This window comes from Engraulis encrasicolus, chromosome 22 (assembly GCF_034702125.1).
Source record: "Engraulis encrasicolus isolate BLACKSEA-1 chromosome 22, IST_EnEncr_1.0, whole genome shotgun sequence".
Taxonomy (NCBI): domain Eukaryota; kingdom Metazoa; phylum Chordata; class Actinopteri; order Clupeiformes; family Engraulidae; genus Engraulis; species Engraulis encrasicolus.
Window position 1 is genome coordinate 27,570,877 of NC_085878.1, and position 14,558 is coordinate 27,585,434.

A 14,558-nucleotide genomic window follows, 5' to 3' on the forward strand; every position below is an offset into this window, starting at 1 on the left:
TGCCTTGTTTGCCTCTGTATAGCACCGCACCTGCTTTCACATCTCCTGTCCTCAGCCTCTCAGATTACTTTGACTATGAGACATTACCACCTGAAGAGAAATATCAAATTCCAAACACCAAAGTCCTATCTATCAAACGGAGCAAGCTCTGCACCCTAGTCAGCGAGCAGCCCTGTGTCTATAAGAAACCTGATGGTCCAGTCCCCATCATTGATGCTGTAATACCTGTATGCCCCAAGTACTGTTTCAGGTGCTGTTAAAATAATAAATGGTTGATAAGGCAAGATCCTTCCCGACCAGTTACTTCCTGGAACAATGACCGCATAGGGCTTTATGGAAGAACAGTGTTTAAGTAGTAGTTGAGGCGTAGTACTTTATTGATACCGGAGGTAAATAAGGTGATTAAATAAATCTACATAAATTTCAGCCTTAAAGTAGTCTTACTGAAATGTCAGTTTTGTTTCATCTTATAATTGGGTGAAAAACCCCTTTAAATTTGCTTTGTGACTTTGTATTTTTTTTCTTTGTTATCCTTCATGGGCTTTAATGACATAACACCATTTTGGAGGAGAGGAGCATCTCTTGGTCTTCATACCTGTAGGGAGACCAAAGACTGAAACAATTTCATATTGCTTAGAGATTTTTTTATCCTTTAACTAGACAGGACAGTTTGAGAGCGTGGAAGCAAGTGGGAGAGAGAGATGGAGAAGAATTGGGAAATTACCAGGGGCCAGAATCGAACCCAGGTCCCCTGCATAGCGGTACAGTGCCATAGCCATTGGAGCAGAGTTGTACTAAGTAGAAGTAATATGGTCTATTTCTATCCCAACTCACAGAATGTCTTTTTGCACAATTACCTTTTTTACATTTATTATCTCTACTATTTTATTTTATTTTCCCCTCCCTGACTGTCTTGAAATGTCCATGTGGGCATTTGTGTATTTGTGTATTTATGTAAGCTACTGGATACCTGAATTTCCCACTGGGGATCAATAAAGTTACTCTACTACTACTAATACTCTTACATTGCCCATTGACAAATGTCACCCTTTTCATGAATACTTGCCATCATCAAATTCCAAGGACTGTATTCAAATTCATGACATTTTTAGCAGCAAAACTTACTGGACTTTGGTCATACTGAAAAATATCAGTTTATTACTTAGTAAATATTCATGAAGATAGGCAGCACAGTTTCAATCAGCAGCATAGTTGCAATACCTTCTCTAGCCACCATCCTACACAGTCCACCTTTAACTCGTTAACACATGGCGTTATAAATTTGCCGTTAGCAGAATGGCAATGACCAAGTCATAGTGCATTACTAAAGGCCCTGTGTTATGTCATAGTATTGTAGTAAGTTCTATGGTAGTTAACTTTTCAATGTCCATTACAGCGTGCCACTGGAGGTAAGGCGTACAGTACTTGGCAAAGGCAAACGGCAGTCTCCCCGAGCAGCCAGTGACTGAAGGCCAAGTTTTTCAGTGTAGCATGAAAGCAGAGAAGATCAAGGAGGGTTAGGCGTATGCATACAGTATTAACAGCATAAATGCATTTCCCACAGAGGTCTTGGTGTTATAATAAGTTGTATAAAGACCGTAAAATGATCTTGGTATAGATTCTATATTATTATATTACATTACTATATTATTCTGTATTATACCGATAGCCTGATTTTCGCCAGACCCTTGTGTATTTCTGTTCAGTTTCATGAGCTCACACAACGGTCTGGAGGATCTACGAATAGCCCTGCTCCCAAAACAAAATGCAATAGAACCAATCAGGGTCACAGGATTTTCAGGTATCTGGCAAATTTAAACTAACAGTAGTGGAGAAGGGGAAAATAAGTGAAACGTGCCACCCTACTGTTTTTTGTTTCTCATCTGGCTGCACGAAATGATGAAACAATGACAATTTAGGAGGCCTTTATTTTGAAACATTTTACAAAGCTTTGAAAGGTCTGCGCAATATTTTTTTCTTCATATGTTAATGCATGTACAAAAAAAACCTCTAAAGAGGAATCTTCTTTCAACATTTTCTTTCCAAGAAAGGTTAACCCCTAACGTTAAATACAAAACTATTCCTTGACATCTGTACACCCGTTCCACACACGCACATACAAGACTTTCCGTCAGTGGTTATTTAAGAAACAAAATAATAATAATAATAATAATGCACAGTCACTAAGCGCAGTTACATGCACAGAGTATTCCGTTTCAGACAAGTTCTGGAATGTTCTGTTTACATGTGTGAAACAGTGTTCTGGAACCGGAATATTCCCAAAGCACAGCCACATTCGGAATGAATAAAGAGTTTACACGAATCACATGAATCATGAGCAAACTGAATTCTGTCACCATTCATTTAAAATCGGAATATTCCTTGCATGTAACTGCGCTCACTCAGTACCATCGTCCTTACTACAACGCTAGTTTGTGAACACGGTACCTAGAAGAACACAAACACACACACACACACACGCTACACTGACGTTCATCACAGCCTGTTTAACAGTGGGATATGTACAGAGACTGCCAATAGCACTTGCTGTGATCTGATAGAAGAAAACATTATAGTAACAGGATCTGATTAGACACAGAGTGTAAACTCACGGTTGGAAACTACTGGCATCTAACATGCAAAGTAGCCTATCAGTTTTACCAGACCATTACTGCTACTCATGTCAAGTAATTCATTTGGCCCTGCATTAGTAGGGTATAGCGCTTACTTTGACAACATAGTCTGTCAGTTTTATTTGTACATAGATACAGTGATGAAGCCCTGCAGCAAATGAACATTTAAACAATTTGCAGCAGTCTGATTCATGATCCTTCAGTTCCTCAGAAGCAGTAATGAAGCATCTTTTTTTCTCTGTCTTTTGTCTCTTCCTCTTTTTTTTGGTTTCAGCACATTGTCCCCCTTCAGTTCTTTTTGTGGAGAAACTTCATTTTGTTCCCTAGGAAACCAGAAAAGAAAACAGAGTAAGTCTCTTGATTTGTGATTACAAGGGAAATGTGTACACATACAGTTTACATGAACTCACATATACAAACATCAAGATGGCACATTCTCTCAGGGTTAATCATCCACCACAGCCAACTACAGTACTGTAGCCTAGTCAAGGGATTATCAAACTTTTTTGGGCTGGGGAACCCTAGTGGAGCAGAAAAATGGCCAAGTAGGCTAGCCCCTCATTGTCGCACCACAATTTACAGCAACCACTATATGATCATTTCAATGCAAAAGTGGGCCATTTTTCTTAAATGTGGGCCTACTGCTCTTCCCTTGCTCCCATGGCAATGCACAGTAGACCACTAGGGGTCCCTGGACCACACTTTGAGAACCAGTGGACTAGTCCTCTAAATTGGCAGCAATACCGTAAATAATAATGTAATAATAATAACAATATTAATATTAATAATAGTAATAATAATAATAAGACCACATGGCTAAACCAGAGTTCTGGACATGCCTGCATGCCACTCTGCAGTTCAACACGGCGCCTCAGTCTTACCTAATCTGTTGAGGAACTTATTGACTCCGCTCTGTTCCGTGTCCGGCAGCTCCTCCAAATACTGCTCCACTCTCTGCTCGAACAGACCTATGTGATATACACACATGCATGCACACACACACACACACACACACACACACACACACACACACACACACACACACACACACACACACACACACACACACACACACACACACACACACACACACACACACACACACACACACACACACAGAAAGAGAGAGAGAGGCTTGTAATAAAAGATGTAACCACAAGCCCACAGCAGTCATGCAGAAACAAAGTGAAACTCTATACAGCTGTTTGTATTGTTTGGAAAAACTGGTTGGAGGGTCTGACTTTTGTCAGCAGGAGGCGCTGAACATTGCACTGCTGCTATTGCACACTGTGGCCACTAGATGTCACTGCTGGCCAACAGACAGGGACTTGTAGAGATGATTATGATCATAGTAGAGTTGAAGAAGAAGTTTTTAAAGTTCAGGATTACAGTAACAGATCATACAGGCACTCTTGTGAACGTGTGTAGTTATAAGAAACTATTGTGGTATGTGTGGTGTTCTTCTGTGTGGTGAGGGCAAAGCAGTATGTGGTATAGCACTATGGTGTTTTTGGTGTTGGTCAGTGTGTTGTGATTGGAAAGCTTTGTGGTGTGTTATACCCCCTATCTACTACTTGCACTTCCTGCGCTGGGTGAGCAGTTTCCTGAAGGGTGGGGGCGACTGGGAACTGATGGGTGTGTGTGTGTGTTCCTTGGCATGCGGAGCTTGGAAATTAGTGTGGAGTTTTAGTAGTATAATAGAGACGTAGAATATTTAATAGTCTTTATGCATACTTTAAAGCATTACTTTTCAGTAAACACTTAAAAGGTGATGATGACAAGAACTGGTGTGTGTGTGTGTGTGTGTGTGTGTGTGTGTGTGTGTGTGTGTGTGTGTGTGTGTGTGTGTGTGTGTGTGTGTGTGTGTGTGTGTGTGTGTGTGTGTGTGTGTGTGTGCGCGCTAGAGTGTGTGTGTGTGTGTGTGTGTGTGTGTGTGTGTGTGTGTGTGTGTGTGTGTGTGTGTGTGTGTGTGTGTGTGTGTGTGTGTGTGTGTGTGTGTGTGTGTGTGTGTAGAGATACGCTGCTTCATCCATTCATGCATGAGAAGATTTAAGGGGTTTTTTTGTCGATATACGTACTGCTAGGAGATTAAGGACTTTTTAAGAATGCTTAGATGCTCTCTTCTACCTTTGGCTCTGCACTTGCGGAGCTCGCGGTCCTGGATGAAGCCGGCGAACATCTGGGACTCCATGAAGACGCCCAGGAAGCGGCGGATACTCTTGGAGGCCACCGACTTACGGAAGGCCTCGCGCTGGAAGACGCGCTCGCCACGCTCGCCCTGCGTCATGAAAAGCGAGTAGTGGCCGATCGCCTCCAGGAAGAAGCGGATGAACGCCTCCGACACCAGGCTGTTCAGGGAGTTGCATTCTGGGAAGAAAAGGAGGAGAGATCAGACTCAGGAGAGATCAGAGACCAGGCTGTTCAGGGAGTTGCGTTCTTGGTAATAAAAAGAAAGGAGAGGGTAGATCAGACATTAGGGTGTTCGGGGAGCAACATTCTGGGAAAAAGAGGGAAAAAAGTGAGGAGAGGGGAAGAGAGATCAGACACCCGGATGCTCAGGGAGTTGCATTCTGGGAAGAGAGATCAGACACCAGGATGCTCAGGGAGTTGCATTCTGGGAAGAGAGATCAGACACCCGGATGCTCAGGGAGTTGCATTCTGGGAAGAGAGATCAGACACCAGGATGCATTGTGGGAGACCAAGGGGAAGGGAGAGATCAGACAGGTGGTTCTGGAAGAGATTAACAATCTGCTTGGTAGGGTGAACGGCAATAGAAAGGGCCTGCTTGTAATTTTAGCACATTGCCTGATTTCAGTTTTGCCTGTATTTAGTTAAAACAGTACAAACTAAAATATATGTCTATATGGGCAATATTAAGTTCAAGATTTCAAACTTCAGGCGTCTTATTGTTACATAATCAGCCTTGGATACAACAACAGAGGGAATTTCACTAAGAGTGGGTGGTTGGACTTCAGAGGCTCTTCATCTTGAAATTTTAATGTAACAACATACTTGTAACATTACACTGCACCCGCTATTGTGACATTTTTTTTGCATACCCGTGTACAGACATCAAACAGTTTTGTTTCACATGCATTCTTCCCACAGGAACAAATCCTTCTCTTTTCTATTTTGAGCCGTCCTTTGAAAGAGAGAAAAAAAAGGCAAAGCAAATAACATGCATTACCATCATCCGATTCGCTGTCAGAGTCCTGGTTGATGATGTCATTCCTTTGTTCTAAAGCCAGTTCTAATGCAGACTGCAGTTTCCTTGGTAGGAGAGAGGCCTCGTCATCCATCTGTGCAAAAGCCAAGGACAGAAGGGAGACGGCGTGTTTTGTTTTTAGGCCATAACAACACTGATAAGTCTGTGTGGTCTGATAGCAGTGTCTAGAGGAACTGAATTAGTCTCTCTTCGTGGTTGGCTCGTATGATTAAAAACAGAAAAAAAACAACTGCTGTACCTGCTTGATGAAACGGTCTGTGCCCAGGTCCACCATCAGAGCCTGAGGGGAAAACAAGAAACACAGAAAACAGCTGTTGAACATGGATGATGACAACATCTCTATTGGAAAGTCACTGAACCGATAACAGGATGACAAGGCAGGAGAATAGTGAAACCTTTCTCTAGCCACTTTATTAACCCTTTAAGACACGGCCGCTGTTCTACATAAGCTGTTACCAGAATGCCAATGACCAAGTTGTAATGTATTACTAAAGGCCCTGTGCACTGTTATAGTGGTGTAGTACTATGATAGTCATTTTTCAGTGACTATTACATCGTTCCAGTGGTGGAACAGTCTACAGTCAGCAACACATACTTGTTTTTTTCTTTCATTTGAATCTTAAAATAATGTTTTAACTAACTAACAAGGTGTCATTGGTTCTCATAGTCCCCATCCATAGGCTCTAATGCCACACAGTAGGTCTAAAAGAGCGGAATGCCTCCATATTATAGTTCTCTATGAGGGAGACAATTCAGCTTCCAACTTGTGGGACCAACAAACATGAAAACTATTTCATATCACATCACTTCAGTTGAGATTCTCTGAACGCAGAACAGCTTATAAAACCTGCACCATTAACAGGCCAATACAACAGGCCATCAACAAGGAAATCTGCAACAAAAAGCATCTGCTGAAATTACGTTTTGTGCCAATTCTAAACTAGCCATCATTGTCATTCCTATTTTCACACGGTCATTTGATTTAGAGATCATCTGATCATACAGCTTCTCAATAAACGAGGGCCACTTAGGCAAGACCATTTTTTTTCTTCAATAGAAAAAAAACCCAGCCTCAACATAAGCGGGATAAATATTTGTACCAGATGTTTGTTGACAGGCCATTAAAACACTGTGTTAAAAATGGCAAGCATTTAACTCTGGCAGCCCCCGACAAGCCACTGATCCTGTCAGGCTTTACTCAGGGCTGGACTGGTCATCTGGCATACAGGGCATTTCCCACAATGGGACAACAGTCCTCAAGGAGGCACTGCTGTTTTTTTCTTTTCTTAGGGTGGTAGTGGTACCGTAGTGCTAGTGATGCTGGCCATGCTTATGTCCTCGTTTGTTATTTGCTTTGGTTATAAAGCGTCTGCCAAATGCAATGTAATGTAATGTAATGTAATGTAATGTAGTGCAGGTGGTGTCCTACTAGGTCATCGTCTCATATAAACAGTGAACTGAGCCAATCATGATATAGTAAAAAAAAAAAAATCCTGCATATGCGTGAGAGGCATACACAAAGCCGAAGATGCCCGGTCAGGAATTTTGTCCCTGACTAGCTCTGACTTTACTGCAGCATTTATGGGCGATAGGCTTGGAGGCAGAGAGGCAGTGGCGGAACAAATGTAACCTGGGCCCCAGGGAAACACACTGATAGGGCCCCCATGTGTCCTACCAATGTCCACCAACAACATGGGAGGGCCCTTGGCCCAGGTGAAACAGCCCTGCTTGCCCCCCGACCCCCCGTTTTAGCACAGCTTCTGCTGAGAGGCTGTTTTTTTTATAAAGGGAACTAACGACCTCGGCTGCCAAACTGCTCTCCAGAGTGCCAAGGCCACAGCGGAGACTACAGAGTTCATACTGCTGTGGCCTGGCTGGCATTGACCTGACAGCAAACATGTACACAGGACACACGATGACATTCACACACATTTACTCACACACACACACACACACACACACACACACACACACACACACACACACACACACACACACACACACACACACACACACACACACACACACACACACACACACACACACATCGAGACAAAAAAAGCGCACGAAAGGGAACGCAGGGACATATAAACACGCTTCTATAAGCACCCTTACCCTCTCTTTCTCAGACACGCTAGCTGGCTCAGCAGTCTATAGCATTACAACTACTGCGTGGAGCTAGAGCCAAAGAACACCAACAAGACATTTCCTGTGCGCACAATCACACAGGGCGAGCGATTCGTCTTGGTGCTCAAGACGTGTTCGTTACCACCCATGGAAAAAGTTCCAGGGAGTGCAGGAGGTGCTATGTGACAGAGGAGTCACCCCTCACTCCCCTCGCTCGTGCTCTCGGACACAAATACCCCGACACGACACAAACACGGGGTCAATGTCCTGTCCTCGCAGTACTCCGCAAGTCAGGGCACAGCTCATCCAACAACACACTGAGGAGCGCCTGTGTGTGTGTGTGTGTGTGTGTGTGTGTGTGTGTGTGTGTGTGTGTGTGTGTGTGTGTGTGTGTGTGTGTGTGTGTGTGTGTGTGTGTGTGTGTGTGTGTGTGTGTGTGTGTGTGTGCGTGAATGTTTGTGCATGTTCATGAGTGTGTATGTGTGTGTGAGGGAGAACGAGACAGAGGGAAACAGAGAGAGAGAGAAAGAGAGAGTGAGAGAGACTGTGTGTGTGTGTGTGCATGCATGCGTGTGTGCGTGCGTGCGAGCATCCGTGCATGTGAGTGTGTCTATGGATGTGTAATGGTAGCCTTTCAGTTTGGCTGACCTCAAACAGTTCATGCTGGAAATTCGAGGAACAGGGAACAGAGTAGTCCACACACACACACACACACACACACACACACACACACACACACACACACACACACACACACACACACAAACATACACAAACACACACACACACACACACACACACACACACACACACACACACACACACACACACACAGCATACCCAACGCACACACACACACACACACACACACACACACACACACACACACACACACACACACACACACACACACACACACACACACACACACACACACACACACACACACACACACACACACACACACACACACACACATACAATAATGCAATAGGCAGACTGCCTCCACACACTGATTACTCCTCCATTGTTTTCTGACTATTTCAGTCAGTCCTCTGACTGCAGGGAGTCTGGGAATGGACGTAAACACTAGCGTACACTGTTTAACTTGCTGTGTCTACTGCAGTTTAGAAGGAATGGGCTCACCATAGTTTGTCTTCTTTTATGTTCGTGTTTACATTTTGCGAATTGAAAATTAGAGGGCAGGAAACAAAACATTCTGCGACGAAAAGTTGCGATTTGACCCCCCCCCAAAAAAACGATTTTGTAACGGAGCCGTTCATTTGTGGAATGGCCTCATGCGGTAACAGTAAATCCCGAGTCTTGGGGGGAGTCATACACAAAAGCAGAGCCCCTCTGACCAGCTGGGGGCCCCAGGGCATCTTAATCTGGCCCTGGCCATAGACTGGGTGTCCCAGGCCCTGTGTGTGTGTGTGTGTGTGTGTGTGTGTGTGTGTGTGTGTGTGTGTGTGTGTGTGTGTGTGTGTGTGTGTGTGTGAGGTGTGAGGTGTGTGTGTGTGTGCCACAGGCTCTTGCGCCCTCACAGCGCACATCTCCTGATTTTTCACACAACTTGGCCCAGTGCTCGTCACATTTCATCTGCCTCAGCGGAGGACTGCGGTCAAACAGGGAAATGAGCTTCTGAGAATACCTGCTGTAATATTTCTTGTGTCGGCTCCTTCAGACATTTGCCTATGTGACATCTTAGATGAGGAGTTCTGAGGAATCCTTTGAATATTGTCATTTTGTCTGTTGCCGTACTGTCTGTCTATTCCAACATGTCAGTTGGATGGGGCTACGTAGACAGCAGTGCCTCTTTTCGTGACTCGACCGACACTTTTTGCTTTTCGCATAGGCACGACACTGCTCAATCATGGAGCAAAAAGTGGCGGCCGAGTCACGCTGTGTCGAGCGGTGGGCCTACCAGAAAACCGGCAGTGGAATAGAGGCACAGGACTCAAAAAGATGCCATGAATACACCCTTCAAATCTTAAAATTCCATTGACATTTTCTTCATGGATTAATCTTAAGCCGTCTATTTCACTATGTCCAACTTCATGATATTATAAAAGGCAGCTGTTATGAATTTAAAAATACTGGAAAAGTTAAATATTAGTCCAAAGCCCTCTGTGAACTCAAGAATAGATCACTTCCTCCATGGCTAAATATTTGACTCAAGTCAGTGGACGCACAGTGCAGCTGGCATGCGTGCACACACTCACACTTGTCGTCTCCCTCTCTCTCTCTCTCTCTCTCTCTCTCTCTCTCTCTCTCTCTCACACACACACACACATACACACACACACACACACACACACACACACACACACACACACACACACACACACACACACACACACACACACACACACACACACACACACAGAGTAACGCTCACCTCCTCCACGGGCAGCTCCTTGAGTTTGGGCAGGGAGCTGGAGAGGAGGCCCACCAGGAAGGGCGTGGGGCAGCAGACGATGTCCACCATGGAGGAGGGCAGCACGGGGATGAAGGTGTGCTGCCAGGAGAAGGGGTAGAGCAGTGCCACCACCGCATGCACACAGCTGGACAGGGTGCTGTATAGGGAGAGACACAAGGAGAACAAGGCACTGTTAATACAGGTATATTATGTTAAACTCAGCTGGCAGAAAACAGCGGAATGGTCAATGTGCAGGAGTTTTTTCTGCTAGGAGAAGGGGTAGAGCAGTGCCACCACCGCATGCACACAGCTGGACAGGGTGCTGTATAGGGAGAGACACAAGGAGAACAAGGCACTGTTAATACAGGTATAGTGTCAGGAGAAGACTGTAAATAGAGGTTTATCACCCAGTGAGCAGACGGAACGTCTTCTGATTGGCTGAGCAGGTGTCCTTTATTCCCCGGTAGCAGGACACCTATGATGTCATGCGGGCGTGCGGGCGTCCAACTTGCTTCTTTTCTAACTTTCTGGCGAAGTGCCGTTACTAGTTCTATCGCATCTGGTTGTCTAGTCAAGACCGCGTCGTTAGTTCTATCGCATCTGGTTGTCTAGTCAAGACCCCGTTACTAATTCTATTGCATCTCGTTGTCAAGTGAAAAACCCAGTCGTCAATTCTATCGCATTTGGTTGTCAAGTCACCCCAATATTCTGCGCGCATCCTTAGGCTATGCCTCCGATAGATGCGCGTCTCACTAGATTAGGAAGTGGTGCCCATAGCAACGTACCAAGCGCAGTGGTGAATCTACTTTCTCACGAAGCCTTAGATCAACTTATTAATAAATTAATAAATTAATACTTAAATGCTGGTAACCGGGTGATAAGCGGAATAGCGGCCTTCGAGGTGTCCCGATATCAAGGGAAAATGGACTTGGCGAAGCGAACAGCCCTTCGGCTGCGTCGTCGGGCTGTTTAGAACGCTCCGCCTCGTCCATTATTTCCCTTGATATCGGGACACCTCGTCGTCCGCTATTCCATACATGTACGTGTCAGGACAAGGGGTAGAGCAGCGCCACCACGGCATGCACACAGCTGGACAGGGTGCTGTACAGGGAGAGACACAGAGAAAACAGGGGACTGTAAATACAGGTATACTACGCTAAACTCAGCTGGCAGGTGCGTCTGAGATGCACGCAGCAGTCACTCAGCAGACAATTTGAAAAAAAAACCCTGCACATTGACCATCTAGCAAAAGAAAACAGCGGAATGGTCAATGTGCGGGAGTTTTTTTAATGCACAGGGGTACTGCTTGGAGAAGGGGTAGAGCAGAGCCACCACCGCATGCACACAGCTGGACAGGGTACTGAAAGGAGAGACACGCGGAGAACAGGGGTGTAGCCCCTTAATGCATGCTGTTCCAATACATAGGGATGAAGGAGAATAGGTAGGGCAGCACCACCACTGCAAGCACACAGCTGGACAGGGTGCTGTAAAGAGAGAGAGACAAAAAATCTTTTCACATCTGGGGTGAATTTCTCAAAACCAAAGTTGCTAACTACAGTAGCTACTTTGCTGTTTTCAATGCATTTTCTCATTGGCAACTACCGAAGTTGCTAACAGGCTAACAACTTCTCTTTTGAGAAACTCACCCCGGTGATGCTCCTACGCTAACCCCTTTCATGTATAGAAGGAGGGGGTGTTAATGCAAAGGAAATTGCAGGGACCAATATAAAGGGCAGGAGAATGGGTTGAGGAGAGGCACACCTGCATGTACACAGCTGGGCAGAGTGCTGGAGAGATGGACACAAAGAGATAGCTCGTAAAAACATTGCAAGCCAGTTAAACTTATAAAAGTAAGTTGACCTGCTGCTTAAAGTTTGTTAATTAACTCAACTTGAGAGTTGATACAAATACAGTATAAGCTCAAGTTGAGTTAAATTACAAGTTGAGTGAAATTACAAACTTAAGGGAGCAGGGCAACTTACGTTTGTAAGTTTAACTGGCTTGCAATGTTTTACAGTATAGAGGGGGCTAGAAAAAAACAAGATTTCTTTATACTCTGGTGAAGATGAGGCAAACAAACATTGGTCTTTCGGCGCTTTACTAAATAAAATGTTTTAAAAGTTTTTATTCCTGAGCTACTCTGGAAAATAAACAATTTCTTATAGACAGAGGGAGTGTGAATGCAAACCAACTTCCAGAGAGAATAGGAGAATACGTAGAGGAGAGAGCCACCACTGACTGCTTGCCCCACAGCTGGGCTGGGCACGGAAGAGATAAGCATGAAACAGAAACAGACAGATGGCTGACCAGCTAGCGCCAACAGAATACAGCTCAGTACACACACACAAGTGAAAAGAATGCCGCAGAAAGAAACAAAAAAAGGCGGCGGTGGTGGTGGTTAAAAATGCAGAGTACATATGTATGATTAGCTATGTCCATATGTATGACTCCTCAGAGCAATATTGGAGGTTTTTGTGGTTTTGGCACCCCCTTTCAACAGCTGGGGCCCTGCAGCTCGGTCGTCGCCCTGTGCACTGCTCACAAAGGCTATGCATGTGCATGCACATACTTTCACTGACAATAACATACTTAACAGTGTGGAATAAAGTTTACCCTGAGGAAGGTCGGTGGACTGAAAGCTTGGGCATTAAAGTTCTGAAAAGGATCTTAAGTGTGCAGACAGTTTGTTACGAAACCGTTTTTTCCCATGTTGGGCACCTTTTAAAGTGGTTCACACAAGTGAAAAGAGTTGACCAAATATGCTATTACTTCTGTGAGGGATATTTGTCCTTTGATGAAAATCAGCCCATGGACTTAACATTCAGATGTCACATTTTAGAGTAGAGTAGTAGAGTAGAGTAGAGTACTTTTATTAATCCCGAAGGAAATTAAGGTGTCTGTCAGCTTACATAAATATACAAATACATTATACACATAAATGAACATTACAGTAAAAGTATATCTTGAGTACTACCGCCACACATTATCTCACATGCTCTCTCTCTCTCTCTCTCTCTCTCTCTCTCTCTCTCTCTCTCTCTCTCTCTCTCTCTCTCTCTCTCTCTCTCTCTCTCTCTCTCTCTCTCTCTCTCTCTCTCTCTCTCTTTATTATCGGTTATTCTATTTATTTATACATCTGTAATGACTATAAAAATATATTCAAATCTAAACAAACAAGCAAAACAAACCGATGTGACAAGGGGTAGGGAGGGAGAGAGGGAGGGATGCAGGGAAGAGTTTCCTTGTTTATTCCCAGACGGCTCTGTTTGCTGTTGAAGAATAGAGCTCTCAGTCTCTGCCTCAGTGAGAGACGAGCCGCGTCCCGTCATCTGACACGCGACATCTGGGTCTGGGGACAAACATGGCGCTACATCACTCACCGCCATAATGAGCCCCTTTGTCTTACAGCGGGGACACAGTAGTGTGTGTGTGTGTGTGTGTGTGTGTGTGTGTGTGTGTGTGTGTGTGTGTGTGTGTGTGTGTGTGTGTGCTTGTGTGTGTTAGTGTGTGTGTGTGTGTGTGTGTGTGTGTGTGTGTGTGTGTGTGTGTGTGTGTGTGTGTGTGTGTGTGTGTGTGTGTGTGTGTGTGTGTGTGTGTGTGTGTGTGTGTGCTTGTGTGTGTTAGTGTGTGTGTGTGTGTTTTTGTATGCTTGTGTGAGGGCACAGTAATGAGTGTGTGCCTGTGTGTGTGCGTGTGTCTGTGTGTGTGTGTGTATGCGTGTGTGAGGGGTAGTGTGTGTGTGTGTGTGTGTGTGTGTGTGTGTGTGTGTGTGTGTGTGTCTGTGTCTGTGTGTGTGTGTGTGTGTGTGTGTGTGTGTGTGTGTGTGTGTGTGTGTGTGTGTGTGTGTGTGTGTGTGTGTGTGTGTATATGTTTGTGTGTGCATGTGTCACCACCGCTGTCAGAGTACAAGCATAGCTCAGAGGGTGCCTCCTCCATCTCCGTTATAATTGAATAACACTCATGATGAATGGAGCTTTCTGGAAAGCTGACAAGTGTTAAATCAATACTGAGTAGAATTTATGTCCATGTCTTTATTATCAAACACAAGAGAGGCCTGTGTTTCATAGAAAAAAAAATTAGTCTCCATCTGAAATTAAAGTGCTTCATAATTGTAGGGGTGGACAAGCCTGTCAATTCAGTTGACAGGTGGTCC

General features: G+C 44.6%; 1 protein-coding gene across 4 annotated transcripts in view; it reads right to left on the reverse strand.

The window, feature by feature from the left end:
* Nucleotides 1–1,910: 1,910 nt before the first annotated feature.
* The window catches only part of dennd2b (DENN domain containing 2B), a 107,157-nt gene continuing 94,509 nt past the window's right edge, over nucleotides 1,911–14,558 (reverse strand). For 3 of the 4 annotated variants that reach the window (XM_063188490.1, XM_063188487.1, XM_063188488.1), the window contains 6 exons: nucleotides 10,385–10,562; nucleotides 6,098–6,139; nucleotides 5,821–5,932; nucleotides 4,761–5,000; nucleotides 3,515–3,601; nucleotides 1,911–2,956 (listed from right to left, as the gene is read on the reverse strand). In XM_063188490.1, coding sequence (XP_063044560.1) covers nucleotides 2,922–2,956; nucleotides 3,515–3,601; nucleotides 4,761–5,000; nucleotides 5,821–5,932; nucleotides 6,098–6,139; nucleotides 10,385–10,562 — 694 coding nt within the window. In that variant the 3' untranslated portion in view covers nucleotides 1,911–2,921. Of the gene's footprint in view, nucleotides 2,957–3,514; nucleotides 3,602–4,760; nucleotides 5,001–5,820; nucleotides 5,933–6,097; nucleotides 6,140–10,384; nucleotides 10,563–11,747; nucleotides 11,890–14,558 lie in introns of those variants that run through there. The other variant, XM_063188491.1, reaches the window with a different exon arrangement.